Here is an 18,786-nt window from a genome sequence, read left to right on the forward strand (position 1 = left end):
GCATGAAAGATAATAGCGGGGTTATATTCAGCAATGATAAAAGTAGAAATGTTGGGGACCTCATGCATTATGTGTGCTCATGCATTTAGGAGGATTCCCTTATTCCATCACGAGGGTACGGATGCGTACATCCAATGGTAGGACAACGATCGTTATGTTTTGTATAGCGCTGTCGTGACGATTACTAGTTCTAACGGGTGTTCGGCCTAAGGAGCGTCCCAGTGTATGCTCGCTTGACAAGTAAGGTGGCCCAGCGGTGTGCGAACTGACTGGTGAGCCCATACCCGCACGTATGGGCTGTGTGTAGAGTATATGGTACACGTCCAAATTACTCGTTAGGATAGTACCTTAGGAGAATAGATTAAAAGGATAGGTTCCATCATTGCATTCGCATGTTCTTACATTTAACCCCAATAGTGGAGTCACTTACTGAGTATTTCTTTAAATACTGAAGCCATGTGCTACTACATTTTTTCAATTTAAGGCAAGACATTTCTGTACGGCTGACGACGACATCGCAACTCGAGACCATGACACATGTAGTTTCTTAGACTTAGGCTAGAATAAGATGTTTTTAACTTAAACGCTTATTTATTTTATTTAGTCTTTTGTTCTGTCGTTTTAAAGATGTTTTCGAAACACGTAAGTCCATGGCGGTGCTTTAAGATAAAGGTTATGTTTTATGGAATTTAAATGAAGTCTTCCGCATTCAATGTTTATTGTGCGCATACAGTAGCGACCTTAAATTAACTAGAAAATTTCGGGTCGTTGCAGATTTCACATGAGTTACGTTCAGTTGGTGAATCCAAACCTTGCCTAAGGTCCGATGAAGCCACAAAGGCAAACGAAAAATGTATATGGGCTTGGGTTCTCCTTAAGACATGTCATGAACGTGTAAAGATTATGACGTTTATTANCATAGACTGAAAAATGAAAAATGACATGTTAAGCATGAAAGATAATAGCGGGGTTATATTCAGCAATGATAAAAGTAGAAATGTTGGGGACCTCATGCATTATGTGTGCTCATGCATTTAGGAGGATTCCCTTATTCCATCACGAGGGTACGGATGCGTACATCCAATGGTAGGACAACGATCGTTATGTTTTGTATAGCGCTGTCGTGACGATTACTAGTTCTAACGGGTGTTCGGCCTAAGGAGCGTCCCAGTGTATGCTCGCTTGACAAGTAAGGTGGCCCAGCGGTGTGCGAACTGACTGGTGAGCCCATACCCGCACGTATGGGCTGTGTGTAGAGTATATGGTACACGTCCAAATTACTCGTTAGGATAGTACCTTAGGAGAATAGATTAAAAGGATAGGTTCCATCATTGCATTCGCATGTTCTTACATTTAACCCCAATAGTGGAGTCACTTACTGAGTATTTCTTTAAATACTGAAGCCATGTGCTACTACATTTTTTCAATTTAAGGCAAGACATTTCTGTACGGCTGACGACGACATCGCAACTCGAGACCATGACACATGTAGTTTCTTAGACTTAGGCTAGAATAAGATGTTTTTAACTTAAACGCTTATTTATTTTATTTAGTCTTTTGTTCTGTCGTTTTAAAGATGTTTTCGAAACACGTAAGTCCATGGCGGTGCTTTAAGATAAAGGTTATGTTTTATGGAATTTAAATGAAGTCTTCCGCATTCAATGTTTATTGTGCGCATACAGTAGCGACCTTAAATTAACTAGAAAATTTCGGGTCGTTGCAGATTTCACATGAGTTACGTTCAGTTGGTGAATCCAAACCTTGCCTAAGGTCCGATGAAGCCACAAAGGCAAACGAAAAATGTATATGGGCTTGGGTTCTCCTTAAGACATGTCATGAACGTGTAAAGATTATGACGTTTATTAATGAAAGAATGAGTAATTGAATGGTTGATGAGAAGATATAGTATAAAGAGTAAGAAGACTCTATCTATCTATCTATCTATCTATATATATATATATATATATATATATATATATATATATATAAAATATAATAAGATATTTAGAAAATCTACCTAAAAATCTACTGAAAATCCGGGTAACAAACCAGTAAACAATTCAAAACTAAATCAACTCTTAACAGAAAATCNAGCAATGATAAAAGTAGAAATGTTGGGGACCTCATGCATTATGTGTGCTCATGCATTNTCCGGGTAACAAACCAGTAAACAATTCAAAACTAAATCAACTCTTAACAGAAAATCTAACTTGCAATCTAAAATAGGTGATCTTTAACAATGCTAAATAGGTGATCTTTAACAATGCTGCATGGTTGAAAATGTAAGACCTCACACTTTATGTGTATAGTTGGACAAGAATATCAAAGAAATGAACTTGAGGGTTGAATGAAGACTTTGCAAGTGTGTCACAAATGATAGAGTGGGCAGACTTTATGTGTATAGTTGGACAAGAATATCAAAGAAATGAACCTGAGGGTTGAATGAAGACTTTGCAAGTGTGTCACGAGTGACAGAGTGGGCAGGCAGTTGAAAGTTAGAACCAAGATTAGCTTTGTGAGTTGATACCAGACTCTTTGGGGAGGAGTCTTACCCATCAGTGAAGCAAGAACCAAGTTCATTTGCCAAGGGCGTGAGGTTTCGAATTGGGCAATAGAGAATTAGAAGATACACTTAGTTAGATGTTTTAAAAAGAGCCATAAAGATTAGAGGAATAGAGTCAATGGTTGCAAACAAAGAACCCGAGGACAAGCAAGACATGTGCTAACCGAGTGCTAAATCGAGCACAATGCAAGCACTTACGGGGGACAACACTATTAGATAGTTGAGTCGAAGTGGAGGAGAGTCCAAGTCAATGGGTTGCTCACCCTATCAATGTGCTCTAAGGATCAAGCACACATGTTCTTTGAGTCATCGCCTAATGCCTAAGGCAGGTGATTTCACAAGAGTTTTCGAGACGAGCATCCGCTCAAGAAGAGAGCATCAACTGAATGTGGGCAAGAAAAATGAAGCTGCATTAAGACTAGAGAAGTGTCAAGGCAGCAATTGCCACATGAAGGTGCTAGTGAGAAGTTGATTGAAGTGTAGTGTCAACGTGGGACTGTGTAAATTTTTTTTTTTTTGACTTTGCTTTAGTAAGGGGTGTGGCAACCATGCGGGAATGTTTAGAATGGGCTTGCAAGTCCCACCCCGAGGGGTGAACCACTTTGTGCGACTTAGAGAATACAAGTGTTGAGGCCAAGGTGACTACGTTTGAGGCACTCTCCTCCTAACTTAGGCGAGGATATATCGATGCAAGTTTTGTCATTGTTTATATAGTGAGTCCCAGGTCAAGTCCGAGAGAAGGGAAAAGGTAGGCCCCAGGTGGGATAGCCCACAACTATTAGACAGTTATTTTTTTCGTGCTTATGAGTCTTGGAGATGGAGGGAAGGTCCATCACTAGGATAGCGCTTAAGTAGTGCACAATTTTTGTACTAAAGCACGTCGATTTCTAGCAAGTCAATTAGCAACCAATCCAAAGTTTGAATCATTGTCGAGGATGATATCAAAATTAAGTGTGGGAGAGTCGCAATCCATGGTGCGATTGTACCCCGAAAAAATCATCAAGAACAATGACTAGTTTAAGCGGGGATAGAATGTCACAACGTACTTGGAGAATGTCACAATTGTACGAAGAAAAGAGTATGTTGTGACCCTCACATAGTGAGAAACAAAGTGGAGACTCTCACATCTGATCACATGAGGCCCAAGATAGACAAGTGTCATGATGAGACTAATGAGGATAGTGGATCATCTAACAGACCAAAAAGGTGAGCATTAAAACTAAGATGATCATATGAGATGCGACATTGCACATAAGAGACTTTGACCCCGAGTAGAGGTAAGATTGAACCAAATGACTTGGCCTACTATAGAGGCAAGTCGGATAGCAAACAATTAAACATGCACGCACAGACAGCGTGTGTGGTCAAACAAGCTTAGATTTCGCACGAGTTGTGTCGAAACGAAGCCACAAAGACAAACAAAAAAACATGTATATGAGACTTGGGTTCCTTTAAGGCTTGTCATGAACGTGTCAAGATTATAATGCTACACAGTTGGAAATGTACGACTGTGACACCCAGCATCTCAATGCTACCAACTTCAAGTACGAATAAACGTGTCAAATGTGCGGTAAACCTAATCAGACTGCCCTGATGTGTTAGAAATATGTTTGATCATGCGTACTAACTTGAAGATGTACCAAAAGCCCTTGCTGCCATGAATCTAGAAGAAGAAAATAATATACTAACTTGTATGCTGATTCTGGAGTTACAACACGTGCTAAATGACACAGGTATCCTAAAAAGAGAGAGAAGGCAATAGAGAGAGGCCACCGACAGGGAAAGTTGAGGAACACAAAACCCTAACCCGATGTAACCTCCAACAAGGGGTTATTGTGGCTTTCAATACAGTAAAGCAGCCAAAATTTGTTTGTTATATGTAAGCTGAAGTTGAAGACATGTGCATGTGCGCCCAACATTACATCTATCTACACACTTGACACTTGTACTTGTTGTTGCCAAACACCATTTTTGTCTTCACGCATCATGCTGTCTCGTCTCTCTTCTTCGAGTAATTTAAGGAGATCATGTCTTCTTTTCTTTCTCGGGCGTGTAATAATACTTCATTGTTTTCATGGACAATTTATGGGTTTAATTATTTCCAGAGTTGTTTTGTTTGTTTATTATGTTTGGAACTCCATGAATTTCATGATTACACTCTCTTATTTAATTGTCCTTTTAAGTCAGTGCATCTAAAGAGAATGTTGGATGTTTTTTGAGGTGGTTCTTGTCGTGTAGGGTTGTAGATCACTAACACCCTTCATTGGATCGGATGCAAGTCTAAGGGTAAGATGTCACAGACACAGATTGTGTGGCGGCTTCTTTCATGACGCAGACGGATGAGATTTGTGAATTGAATCAAATTATATCGAAATCACGTGGATTCTAAAATTACTCTTTAACAAAATTAGTATTATACGATTTATACGTATTTAATATGAAACAATTTATTTAATATTAGACCTTCGTTTCAACATTCATAAACTTAGATATAAATCTCGGGCTTCAAAGAAAACAGCAAGTATTGATTAATGTTGTTGTAACTTTTTAAACATTTTTTTCTATAGGAACATATTAATGCTTCCTTTTCAAAGTTCACAATTATTTTTGGGATGTTCATATTTGTTAGGAGGAGAACAAACCACTCTTTATAAGAGCGTGGAAACTTTCCTCTAGTAGACGCGTTTAAAAGCGGGGAAGTCCGAAAGAGAAAGCTCAAAGAGGACAATATGTGCTAGCGGTGGATCTGGGTAATACAAATAATGTATATAAATGTAAGATGTAACATCCCCTCAAATTCATTACACCTTGGGATGGGACATTAGTTTGGATGATAAAAATAACCAAAACTGCACAAAAATGGAAACCCCAAGTCCTTCCACTGTGTAGCACTTCATTGAGGGGCGCAGGCACAAGGAGCTTCAGTCGGCCATGTTAATACCCATTTGGGCCACTTGTTAACATCTTTCATTTTAAATTTTAGTACTCATACCTCAAAAGGTCGCCACCTTACTTGCTCCGCTAAAATGGATCTTTCCCATTTTGGGCCACTTGTCCAAAACTAAATAATTTAAATTTAAAACGAAGTACTTTTTTTTTTTTTTTTTTTTTTTTTTTTTTTTTTTTTTTTTTTTTTTTTTNTTTAAAAATATATGAGTGAAGTATATATTTGCATAACATTAAACTACAAATACTTAATTCTCTTTATAAATCCATTTATTAAAAAAAAAAATTAATATTTCACTTTATCGTCACATACAACATCTTAATCTCAAGTTAGTAATAAAGTTTTGTAGTGATGGTTGATGGTATATGAATATTTATATCATAGCTTACCTAAAGCTTTATAGTATAATGTCGGTCTCTTTAGACCTTGCACTGGCAACGCATCTATTCAATCTCAGTTGTCTCTCTCTCACCTTTGTCCTAATTTTCTTTCGCAGCCGAAGATTGTTGGGAGGAAATCCTACCTGGACTAATTTAGAACATGATCATAGGTTTACAAGTAAGTAATATATCTTAATGGATAGGTTTACAAGTAAGTAATATATCTTAATGGATGTAATAGCCAAAATAATAATAATAAATAAACAAATAAAAATAATTATAAAAAAATAGGTACAACAAAATAATAATAATAATAATAATAATAATTTATAAATAAATAACTAAAAAAATGATTACTTAAAAATAAAAATAAAATAAAATAAAATTTACCACCTCTCCCCACCAACCTCTCATTCCAACAGCATCCTCTTTCCTCAATCTCACCATTCCTCTAAAAAAACTAAATAAAAAAATATCAAAAAAGTAAAATGGCTTTTGGACCAAAGCTAATATGATGCAGATTTACTCGGAGAAATTTTGATATGTTATTACGATAAAATTCTATCTCAGATTTTTTTGGGTATGATTTATAAGAAATTAATTTAGGTTCAAATCTTCTTATTTTACCCGAGATCCCATATTCAATTAATTAGATTTTTATTAGCATTTTAAGTTATAGGAAATAAGGTTAAAATCAATAAAAATCAGATTTCATATCCAATTAATTAGATTTTTGTTAGAGTTATATAGGAAAATAAGGTTAGAATCAATCAAATTTAGTTGGCAGATCTATAAATATGAGATCTATAAATCTGTAAGATACCGAACAATCCATTAAAATTGGCCAGTAATATTGTTTACAGAAGGAAAATAAATAGAGTTAGGGTAATATCTGTTTACAAAAAGAAATTAATTTATGATCAAATTCTTTCATATTTTACCGTATCCTGTCATAATCATATCTCATATAAGTTTTTGTTAGCATTTTAAGTTGAAATAAGGTTAGAATTAATAAAATTTTAGTTGGCAGATTTATAAATTTGTAAGATCCTAGCCAAACAATCGATTAAAATTGGCCAATAATATTGTTTAATGAAAATAAATATAAAATTGGAGTAATATCTGTTTACAAAATTGAAAATATTTACCGAATTCAAAACCTATTTACAGAATAAAAATAATTACAGAGAGGAGGGAAGATTGAGGAAAGATTTGTATAACAGAAATTAAAAATAAAGCAGGAAATATGAGAGGGCAGGTAAGTCCATTAAATTTTGTCGAGTTGAAAATAGCATATTATATATATATATAACACGTCAAGACTTTTAACAATGACAAATGTAAATTAGATAAATAATTTTATAGAGTTCAAACTTGAAATGGATGTCATTGACTCACATAGGTTGACTTGGATTTCAAAGGACGGAATCGAACTTTCATTAAGGATATATTCGTGACAACGACTTAAGCTTACCAGTAAGTGACCTTACTATCGGCATGGTTATATTTGATGTTGACATGTGTCATGTGATTCTGCACGTGTCATATATATTGATATATGTGAATTGTTTGTGGATCGATATGCTTATGATATGTTTGAGATAGGATACGAGAAGGATGCACAAAACAAAATGTAACGATAGAAGTAAAATACGTTTATGAAACGTTAAGGTTAGGTTACATACCGAAGTGTTATGAATATGAGAGTTTGATAAAAGAATACTGGTAGGTTATGGGTAAAAAGGGATAGGTTTGTGATAGATTGATAGAATGATAACGTTAGGGTACGTTCCTATGATGATATGATTATGATATGACATGTGAATGATATATATATATATATATATATATATTTATTGTCATGATATGAAATATGTTATAGTACGAAATATGTGATGAATTGACATGTTTATGATATGATATATTGTGATGCAATATGTTATGGTATGATATGTATATGTCGAAATGTTATGTTAAAAGCATGAGACGTTATGTTATGACTCCTAAATTGTGTGTATACAACCTGATTTGAATGACATGAAATCACAATAAATGACATGAAATATAACCTCGATAGAATTATGTATGATATGAGAACTGAAGAATGAGAAACGATATGATATGAATGATGAATGATATGTGAAATGATATGAAAAATGATATAAAATGTACAGAACGCTGGCGGGATTGTATTAAATGATAATGAAAACGGATAAGTGTTGGGACCTCATGCATTATGTGTGCTCATGCATTGGGGGATACCCTATTCCATCAGGAGGGTACGAACGCGTACATCTACGAGGCAGGCGAAGTATCATTATGTTTTACATAATGCTGCCATGACAGTTACTAATTCTAATGGGTGTCGGCAGCAAGAGAGCTACCAGAGAAGGCTCATCCGACAAGAAAAGGGGGCCCAGTAGTGTGCGAACTGTCTGGTGAGCCCATACCTGCACGCATGAACTGTGTGTAGAGTAAATGATACACATCCAAGCTGCCCATTAGAATAGTTCTGTAGGAAAAATAGGCTGATATGATAGGTCTCGTCATAGCATTTTGCATGTTCTTGTTGCATAACCCCCATAGGGGGGTCACTTACTGAGTATTTCTTTAAATACTCAAGCCACGTGCTACTACATTTTTCAGGTTAAGGCAAGACATTCCTGTACGGCTGACGATGACATCGCAACTCGAGACCATGACACATGCATAGAGTATTCGTATTTATTTTCTTAGACTTAGGCTAGAATATGATGTTTTAATTTAAACATTTATTTATTTTATTTAGTATTTTGTTGTGTCGTTTTAAAGTTATTTTCAAAGTCCATGACTGTATTTTAAGTTTAAAGTTATGTTTTATGAAAGTTTAAATGAAGTATTTCTGCATAAACTTTATGACAGCTAACTTAAAGTAAATAGAAAATTTCGGGTCGTTACAATTGGTATGAGGTCTTTTGGCAAAACCCAAAATAAAGCTATGAAAGCTGAGAATGTTTGATTAATCGACCGCACCTAAAACCTAAATGGTGTGAAAGTTATCTTATTTTAATCAAATAAATTAGAATGATACCGTGTAAAGAGTAACAAATGGAAATAACAATAAATTGAAGGACGGTAAAAAGACAAATATGTAGATATTTTTCTTATAATAAAATATCAAATATGATATATATGGTAAACTATAATTTAGTACTAAATATTTTATATTCAAATGAGATAATATCATATTATTATGGAGAATGATGACTATGAAGTCGTGTTTGTTCTCGTGATTAACAACTTAGGAGAGATGAGTGGGTAAACGTTGAAGCAAACCCATGGCTTTGGTTTAGTGTGAAAGAGGAGTGGTTTGAGTTGAATTTCATCTCCCAAGAAGTGAAGCAACACATGACGTATATACACAAACTTTGTTTGATCTAATCATCACAGGAGTTTGTTAAACACTTACATATCCATTTTCTAAAATCAACAAATCACAGTGTTCGAAGAAAATGAGGTTGACAGCACAAAACATGGGGATTGGAGTTGCGCGAATCACTCGGTTCAACTCACGGGCTGTCTTATGCACTTCTTGCTTCCATTCCAAATTATCCCCAACTCTTTTTTTTTCTTTTTTCTTCCCTTTTTCAAGATCTAAAAATTACTTTTTTGGAGAAAAAAAAAATGGAAAATTGGTAGTGGTGGTGGGGCCTTAATTCTCCTGTTTTTGACAAAAATCATCACATGCCACCATTTATGCCACCTTCCTTCTATAATTTTGTTTTTTATATTCTCAAAATTATCATTTTTATCTATTTATTTATTTATTTATCTATCTAATGACGTGTTTGATGCATAATAAGTACAAATTTTTCGAACCGCTAAATGTGTTTTGTTTCATTACACTAACATCACAACTTCAAAACTCACAAATACTTCCAATGTTTCCAACTTTTTAATATTTAATTTCGTTAAATTACTTGTTTCTATGAACTAAATCATTCAACCTATTTACTTTTAAACTTTTAAATTCTTAAGAGATTATTTACTCTTTTTATTTTTTTATATTAAATTGTGTCGGATATAAAAATTTAATTCTATGGAGTTTCATTCCATACCCATTTGAATTTTTTAAATTCAACCTATAAATATTTCTTTTTATCTATGAATTTTTTTCTTATTCTAGTTAATTCAATGTATTTCGCCTCCATTCTAGTTTGGTTTCAATTTAGGTTGGATTTTCTTCCATTTAGGTCCACTTCTACTATTTTTGTAGATGTTTATGTAATAAAATTGGTAATTTTTTTTTACCTATTTTGAGTTGGATTAAAATAATTAAGTTAAAAGTAGAATTATATCTAATTAGAAGTTTATGCGATTGTTGAGATTGTTGAGGTTTGTGTTGTATGTGATGATGTGATGGTTATGCGTGCATTTATTATGTTATTGAAAATAGTCATGCGACCTCATGCATGTACATAATAATACGAACGTCTATTGTAGGAGCGACTGACTCCACTAACTAGGTGTTAATTTCAATTCATTTGAGCAAACTACAAGACTTTTACATAAATAATTTCAGAGAATTGACACAATCAATTAGTTAGTTAATTAACTATAAAGTCGCCAATACTTTTTACCGAACAAATTTAGGTTTGTCATATGCATATTAAGTGTTTTTCTCTTTGACAAAGGGTTACTTATCAGAAAAATTTAATGCAGGAAGTTTAAAAACTTGTTTTTTCAAGTGAGGGTAAGAACATACAAGACAAATGATGAGGTCGGTTGTAGGTTGTGTCATGGAGTATTTGTTGTGTTTCTACGTTTGTGTATTATTTCAAACGTTTATGAATTTCACTTTTACGTGACTATTTTAAAATTTGTTAATTTATTATTTATATATTTTCAATTTTGTAAGGAGAGTTCGACTAAACTTTAAATTATTTTACCTCGATTATTTGTGTTTATAATCTCTTTTATTTTCTCTTTTCGAGTCTTTTAATTGAAAACGACGTGCATTTAATTACGATTTTAGTTAGTCTAAATGGTATATGTGTCACGTTGAGATCTGAGATATATATATATATATATATGTATGTTAACAAAATAAAATTTTTGTTAATCAGGTTAGTTCAGACACAATCCTGATTAAAAGCAATTAATTACAGATTTTTGGACATTATTAAGGGACCAAATCAAATCCAGTTTGACGAATCCTATGGTCTTCAGCCCCTTTATATCAACAAGCCCACCTCCCACCCTTCGAACTGTTCTTCCACTTCTCTGCTCCCAGTCGTACCTTTCACTGGCTCCAATGCTTCCCTCTCCCCCATTTTTCCCTCGCTTTCTTCTTCTTTCTCTTCTGATTCTCTTCTGCAATGGAGTCCATTCCAAACCCAACTCCGAACCTTCTTCCCCTGTTTCTTCCAAAATTGGACAGGGCTACCGTTTAATCTCTGTTCAAGAAACCCCCGATGGGGGTCTCCTTGGTCGCCTAGAAGTTAAACAGCCCAACAAGATTTATGGCCCCGACATCCCTTACTTGCAGCTCTTTGTCAAGTATGTTCATAACCTTCCAATTTCTTTTTTATTTTTTATTTTTTATTATTTTTAATTTTTAATTTGAATTATTTAATTNTAAATGTTTTGAAGGCATGAGACAAACGAACGCTTGAGGGTTCACATCACCGATGCCGAGAAGCAGAGATGGGAGGTTCCATATGATCTCCTACCGAGAGAACAACCGCCGGTGGCGAAGCAGACCATTGGAAAATCAACTAAAAACTCCATTACAGAGTCTGAATACGTCGGTAGTAACCTAATATTCAGCTACACATCAGACCCATTTTCGTTTAGGGTGAAAAGAAAATCAAACGGCGAAACCCTTTTCGATTCGAGCTGTTCTGATTCAGACCCATATAGTAGTTTGGTGTTTAAAGATCAGTATCTGGAGATTTCAACGAAATTGCCAGAAGATAGTTCGCTTTATGGGTTGGGGGAGAACACGCAGCCGCATGGGATTAAACTGTACCCGAATGACCCTTACACTCTGTACACAACGGATGTGTCCGCCATTAATCCGAACACAGACCTTTATGGATCTCATCCAGTGTATATGGAGCTCAGGAATGGAGGCGGGAAGGCGTCGGCTCATGCAGTGCTGCTGCTGAACAGCAATGGGATGGATGTGTTTTACAGAGGAAAGTCTTTGACGTACAAGGTGATTGGAGGGGTTTTGGATTTCTACTTCTTTTCTGGACCTTCACCACTTGATGTTGTTCAACAGTACACTTCCCTCGTTGGAAAACCTGCTCCCATGCCTTACTGGGCCTTTGGTATCATTCCATTTCTTTAACTTTCCTTTTTGATTTTCTACTCTGTTTCTTCGAAAATCTAACGTCTAATTTATTACTTTTCTATGTGGCACAGTATTGTATATAGTTGTGACATATCTTGGTTAATAATTGAATGAACATTGAATGCAACGCAACGACTAATTAATAGTTTAGCCTATGAACTTTTAGGTTTGTGTCGAATAGGTTCGTTGTTAATAGGCCCTTCAACTTTGAAATTTGTGGTATGCAGGATTTCACCAATGTAGATGGGGTTACCATAACCTATCTGTTGTAGAGGATGTTGTGGAGAACTATCAAAAGGCTCGAATCCCTCTCGACGTTATTTGGAACGACGATGATCACATGGATGGACACAAGGATTTCACTCTGAACCCTGTGAATTATCCGCGTCCGAAGCTTCTAGCTTTCCTGGACAAGATACATAGCATTGGAATGAAGTATATTGTGATTATTGACCCTGGGATTGCTGTTAATTCAAGTTATGGTGTGTATCAAAGAGGCATAGAAAATGATGTTTTCATTAAGTACGAGGGTGAACCATACTTGGCTCAAGTTTGGCCTGGCGCTGTGAACTTCCCTGATTTCCTTAATCCCAAAACTGTTTCGTGGTGGGGTGATGAGATCCGGCGCTTCCATGAACTTGTCCCTGTTGATGGTCTATGGATTGATATGAATGAAGCCTCAAATTTCTGTTCTGGATTGTGCAAAATCCCGGAAGGCAAACAATGTCCGACTGGAACGGGACCTGGTTGGCTTTGCTGCCTCGACTGCAAGAACATTACGAAAACAAGATGGGACGATCCACCTTACAAGATAAATGCTTCAGGTTTGCAGGCGCCAATAGGCTTCAAAACAATTGCAACCAGTGCAGTTCATTACAATGGCGTTCTCGAGTACGACGCTCACAGTATCTATGGGTTCTCTCAATCCATTGCGACGCACAAGGCCCTTCTCGCTCTCGAGGGCAAGAGGCCGTTTATCCTTTCCCGTTCCACATTTGTTGGTTCAGGCAAATATGCAGCTCATTGGACTGGGGATAACCAGGGAACATGGAATGATTTGAAGTACTCCATTTCTACCATGCTTAATTTTGGCATATTTGGAGTGCCAATGGTTGGTTCTGATATCTGTGGCTTCTATCCAGCACCCACAGAAGAACTCTGCAACCGTTGGATCGAACTTGGCGCCTTCTATCCATTCTCGAGGGATCACGCCAACTATTATTCCCCAAGACAGGAGCTTTATCAGTGGGAGTCAGTTGCTAAATCTGCTCGAAACGCGCTCGGGATGAGGTATAAGCTCCTGCCTTATCTATATACATTGAACTACGAAGCTCATACAACCGGAGCGCCAATTGCTCGACCGCTTTTCTTCTCATTCCCAGATCTTAAGGAGTGTTATAATGTGAGCACTCAATTCTTGGTTGGGAGCAGTGTTTTGGTATCCCCTGTGCTTGACAAGGGAAAAACAAAGGTCGATGCATTGTTTCCCCCAGGCACTTGGTACAGTTTGTTTGATATGAGGCAAACCATAGTTTCAAAACAACCTCAATATCTCTCTCTTCCTGCACCATTGAATGTTATTAATGTGCATTTGTATCAAAACGCCATTCTACCGATGCAACGAGGTGGATTGATTTCAAAGGAAGCTCGAAAAACTCCCTTCACCTTCATCGTGGCCTTCCCTGCCGATCAAAGTGAAGGAGATGCCAAGGGAAAGCTATTCCTCGACGACGACGAGCATCCCGAGATTAAGCTTGGGGATGGTCTATCTACTTATATTGAACTTTGTGCAACTGTCAGCCAGGGGAGTGTTAAAGTATGGTCTGCAGTTCAAGAAAGCAAATTTGCTCTAGAAAAGGGTTGGATTGTGGAGAAAGTTGTCGTGTTGGGGTTAGATGCAAGCAAACGAGCTAACAGTCTCGAGATCAATGGAAACGCTGTTGCGGGCGATTCGAACGTCGAGTTTTATACATCAGAACAGAGTTATTATGAGCAAGAAGAAGTGGAGGAGGTAGGAGGGGATAAGAGGAAAACTGTGATGGTAGAGGTGAGGGGATTATCATTGCCGGTTGGTAACAACTTTGAAATCTCCTGGAAAATGGGTTAAGAGCTAATAATAGATTATGTGATTGAGCGGCTCTTTTCTTTCACTCACTCATCTTTCAAATTGGTTGGGAACAAACCTTGTAGTTGTGTTCATCGTTCATGTAGTTTTTTTTTAGAATAAAGCAACTTCCAATCCAATCCTTCAAATTAAAAACTCGAATGTTGAGCGTAAAAAACACTTTTCATTTCGTCCTATAGTTCTGGCTTCTTGCTCGAAAAATGAAGAAAGACTTGTCGGAAATCGTTAGTTGGGGTCACACTCGCCCTCATTCACATTTTGAACGTAGTTGCTGCGTGACTAACATATGAATTTCCCTCTCTTCCGGAGTTAGAAGCAAGCAGAGTCAAATGCATGTCAAACTCACATAAGTACTATCTCTCCTTTTCTGCGTCTATATTAGTTTAGGACGGACTTAGAGAACGTGGAACAATGAGTCGAGGTGTGAGACATATACTTTACTCGAAATTTATACGTTACTCAATCCCGTTTTGTTTATATACACGATAATTTGCCAATTTTAAAAGAAAATTAAACTATTCTTGAAATGAATTAATTAAAGTAATTTTATTACTTAAATAAATTTATTTGGGCTGGAATGTTTATATTTAGGCCGACATTTCTAAAGGCCCAATATCAATTGTAAGCTACTTTTCTATTATTTCTTTGACATTATCATTATTTTATTTTTCTAAATGAAATGATTTTATTTTAAAAAAAGTAGTTTGGGAATCTTCGTGTTTTTAACACGTTTTATATTTATGTATATGTATTTTGTTAGTCAAAAGAAAAATAAATAATTATTGGAAAATATTCAACTTTGATTATTTTAATGTAGAAGGAGGGAAAAGAACACAAAATCTTTGTCAAACCATCTCTAATGTCAACGTCAATTTTTCTTTTCACCAAAAAAAAATAATAAAATATGACATTTTTTATATTTATCATAATTTATGTCCAAATAATAATTATTTTTGCCATATAATTGGTAAGAAACGCACGACTATTTAATTTTACATTTATCAAAACCTTACACACCATATATGCTAATTTAATTAAGAGAAATTAATGGTTCTTGTAACACTATTATTACAAATGATCGACTTTTGTATTATTAGAACAATTCAATTCACTTTGAAATGTTAGAACAATTCAATTCGCTTTCTAATTCTTAGAACAATTCAATTCATATTGTGTGTACAGATAGGTGAATAGGAGTATCATATATAGTAATTTTGTATAATATTTAACTACGAAATATTTAATTTCTATGTATAAATTTGTTAATTAAAAATATTAATTTTTCGCAAATCGATCCTATCTGATTTTGATCTTAAATCTTGAATGAGTTATAAGTTACTACAGGTGAGAACTTGTTCATTGATTTACATGGAAAACTGGGTTATTTAGTCAATCCAATAACCTACCATTTTGAAAAATTGATCAAATAGAGAATTGGGGTGTAATTTCACAAAAAAAAATTCACTATTTCCAATATAAGTTAATAGATGAATAGTTCTCTAAGTGTTGACTTCGAGACTTTAACAATGGAATCTTGCCTTCTCATTGGCCTAAAAAGACCTTAGCTTATGATTAGATTATAAATAAATGGTTTATTAAATGATAAGTGATGCTTAAGATAATGATGTAATTACAATGATATAATGAAATTAAACCGTTTAAGTAATACGATAAAAGACTTTATAAAAAAATTAAGCCATTTGAGAATTTTGAATGTAATGTTCCTAATCTTATTACTTAGTATTTTCACTAGCTTCTTTTAGGTCCATTTGTATGTGTCCCAAAGTGACGTTCATTTTTTGAAACTTTGTTCCTTGCTTTACAGAGATTATTATAAACTTCGCCTTTTTCAATGGTTAAGTTTCAGCGTTCAACCGATTCCATCGTTTCTATCCATAGGAATTACGATATCACCTCCTTAATTCAATTCAGGTTAAATTTACGAGATTAAGAAATATTTTCAATCTTAGAAAGAAAGAGGAAAAAGAAAATTAATAATAATAATAAAAAGATACGTGTGAAACTAAGAATGCTACCAAAGGTAAGCTAAATTAATAAAAATAAGTTCGTACCTTTAGGATTATTAAAGTTATTTTAAAAATTCATGAATAATGTTTAATAATTTTTAAGAAAGTTTAAATGTATTTTTTAAATAATGATTTCATGTAAAATTAACAAAATATATATATATATATATATATATATATATATATATATTTTTGAATTTTTTGAAAAAGTAAAAAAAAGTTTTTTTACGGAATATTTTAGAATTTTTAAATATTAGAGAATAATGATATTTTTATTAATTTAAAATAAACTTCAAATAGTAAAAAAGTGTAATTTTTCTCTACATATATATAGTATGTATGTATATATAGTATGTATGTATATATAGTATGTATGATATATAGTATGATGTATATATAGTATGTATGATATATAGTATGTATGATATATAGTATGTATGTATATGTGGTGGTAAGTTGTAACTTAATTTGTCATTATCCTCTTGATGGAATAAAAAAACATTTGTTACCAAACAGAGGTTTTACGGGACGGGGCAGGGAGAAAACGGAAATGTGGACTAACAATCCCCGTTACCGTTTGACTTTTGTTTGCGTAATAAGTAAGCGCCACTTAACGTGGAGCCTGTGGGGCCCTGCGTTAAGAAGAAACGAAAACGCCCTACAGCTGGCGTACACTATACGCTGGCTGGACACGTGGCATGAAAGTGTTGGCAAGTAGAGGGGTCGGTTTAGGGTAGAAAAAAGGGTCCAGGTGGGCTCCAACCTGGCGTAATTGGCGGGAAAATGGAAGCAGATCCTTGTTGGCCCACTAATGTCCATTCATTTTGCGTAACGGATTTTGCCATCGCATCTTTTGGAGCCTAACTGATGCCACGTTTATGAGGAATGTGGACTATGGTTGTGTACGTATGGTATTGCCATGATCATGCGCGTAAACAGCATAACCCCGCAGAGATAAATAGGATTTAAAATTTTAAAATTTTGTTATATATATTGATTAAATAGGTGATTTTTTTTTTTAAAATTTGAACACAAACTAAAAAACTGGAGGAACTATTTAAAAAAAAAAAAGAATTTACAATCAAATTAAAAAGTGAATAAATTTTGTAATTTAAGCTTTTTCTTTTTCTTGTTGTTTCAATTTGTTCCCTTTTAATTGTTGAAGTTTATTCTATTTTCCCTAGCTTTGAAAGTTACTGTGTTGAAAAACATTTAATTAAATTTTGTGTTTTTAATTGTGAGGATTAAATAGAAGAATATTAGGTATAAGAGAGTAATTTAAATTTTATTTTAATAATAAAATTAAATTGAGATGAGGTGATGAAAAAGTGTTAACAGAATGAAAAATAGAAATAAAATTGGAATGAAAGATACATATTCTCATTAATATTAGTAATATTGAAAATAAAATAAAATATATGATATAATATTAAAAATATATTTTATAAATAATATAACTGATATTAAGGAGGTAATGGTTTGGGTTTGAATATAAAAAGGGGTACGGTTTTGTTGGGATACGGAACACACAACAAAGCATTCAATTCTTATCTTTCACACCCACTCATCTCCACCGTCCGATTTTCCCTTTTGTTCTGATCGAGGCCAACATCCTCACGTGCACTCCCTGCTCCCCTCTTCTCCTATTTTTCTTTATTTATTTATTATTTTATTTCAGTAAACTTTTTTTTATTCAAACTCACAATACATCATTAACATTAATTACAAACATTAAAAATTCTTAATATTAAAAAATTTGAAATATAAATAAGGACCAATTTGAAACTTGAATCGGTGTATTTTTGTCCAAATTTGTTTCTTCATTCCTTTACACAACATCATTTTTTTGTTTTTTGCTCCTTACTTTATCTTTAATATTAATTATTTTCCCAACATAATTATTCTCTGTTATTAAAAAAGTTATTTGTGTGACCATCGGTTTCCCGAGTTTTTGGTCTACTTCAATCTACATTCGTGTACTTATTATATCACATTTTTCACTAAATGTATATGAGATGGGTTAGTTAACCCATCATTTAATTTTCTTAATATATCACATGAACTTTTAAACACAATTTGCCCTCAAATAAGTAATTATAAGTTGGTGTAACTAAATTAAAACTCACCTTCCTTTCATTTTATATTTTTATTATTTTAAAAACTCTCCAGTAAAAAAAAAAAAAAAAACATATAAAAGAATCAGAATTTTACTAATATTATTTTTAGAAACTAAAATATAAAACCTTAAGTTTATTTTTTATTTGATAGAGAAAACAAAACCAAATCGAATTTATTGGTTCTTTTTTAAATCATGTGGAAACAAGTTCTGGTAGTTATTTATTTATTCTAAAAGGGAATATATTGTGATTTAAATTAATCAGAAATAAATAAAATCAAAGTAAATTGT

The 18,786-nt window shown here is 34.1% G+C and overlaps 1 protein-coding gene across 1 annotated transcript; it reads left to right on the top strand.

The window, feature by feature from the left end:
• Window positions 1-11,072: 11,072 nt before the first annotated feature.
• LOC111808139 (alpha-xylosidase 1-like) lies at window positions 11,073-14,487 on the top strand. The gene is made up of 3 exons (XM_023693950.1): window positions 11,073-11,428; window positions 11,522-12,204; window positions 12,455-14,487. The coding sequence occupies exons 1-3, from the start codon at window positions 11,088-11,090 to the stop codon at window positions 14,332-14,334; spliced, it is 2,904 nt and encodes a 967-aa protein (XP_023549718.1). The 5' UTR covers window positions 11,073-11,087; the 3' UTR covers window positions 14,335-14,487.
• Window positions 14,488-18,786: the final 4,299 nt, after the last annotated feature.

Source organism: Cucurbita pepo, chromosome LG13 (assembly GCF_002806865.2).
Source record: "Cucurbita pepo subsp. pepo cultivar mu-cu-16 chromosome LG13, ASM280686v2, whole genome shotgun sequence".
Taxonomy (NCBI): Eukaryota; Viridiplantae; Streptophyta; class Magnoliopsida; order Cucurbitales; family Cucurbitaceae; genus Cucurbita; species Cucurbita pepo.

What these genes read in the sequence shown, in the direction of transcription:
- LOC111808139 (XM_023693950.1), top strand. Translation starts at nt 11,088, where the DNA reads ATGGTCTTCAGCCCCTTTATATCAACAAGCCCACCTCCCACCCTTCGA. An exon ending in TACTTGCAGCTCTTTGTCAA is followed by an intron (nt 11,429 to 11,521) that starts GTATGTTCATAA and finishes AATGTTTTGAAG; the next exon opens with GCATGAGACAAACGAACGCT. An exon ending in CATGCCTTACTGGGCCTTTG is followed by an intron (nt 12,205 to 12,454) that starts GTATCATTCCAT and finishes TGTGGTATGCAG; the next exon opens with GATTTCACCAATGTAGATGG.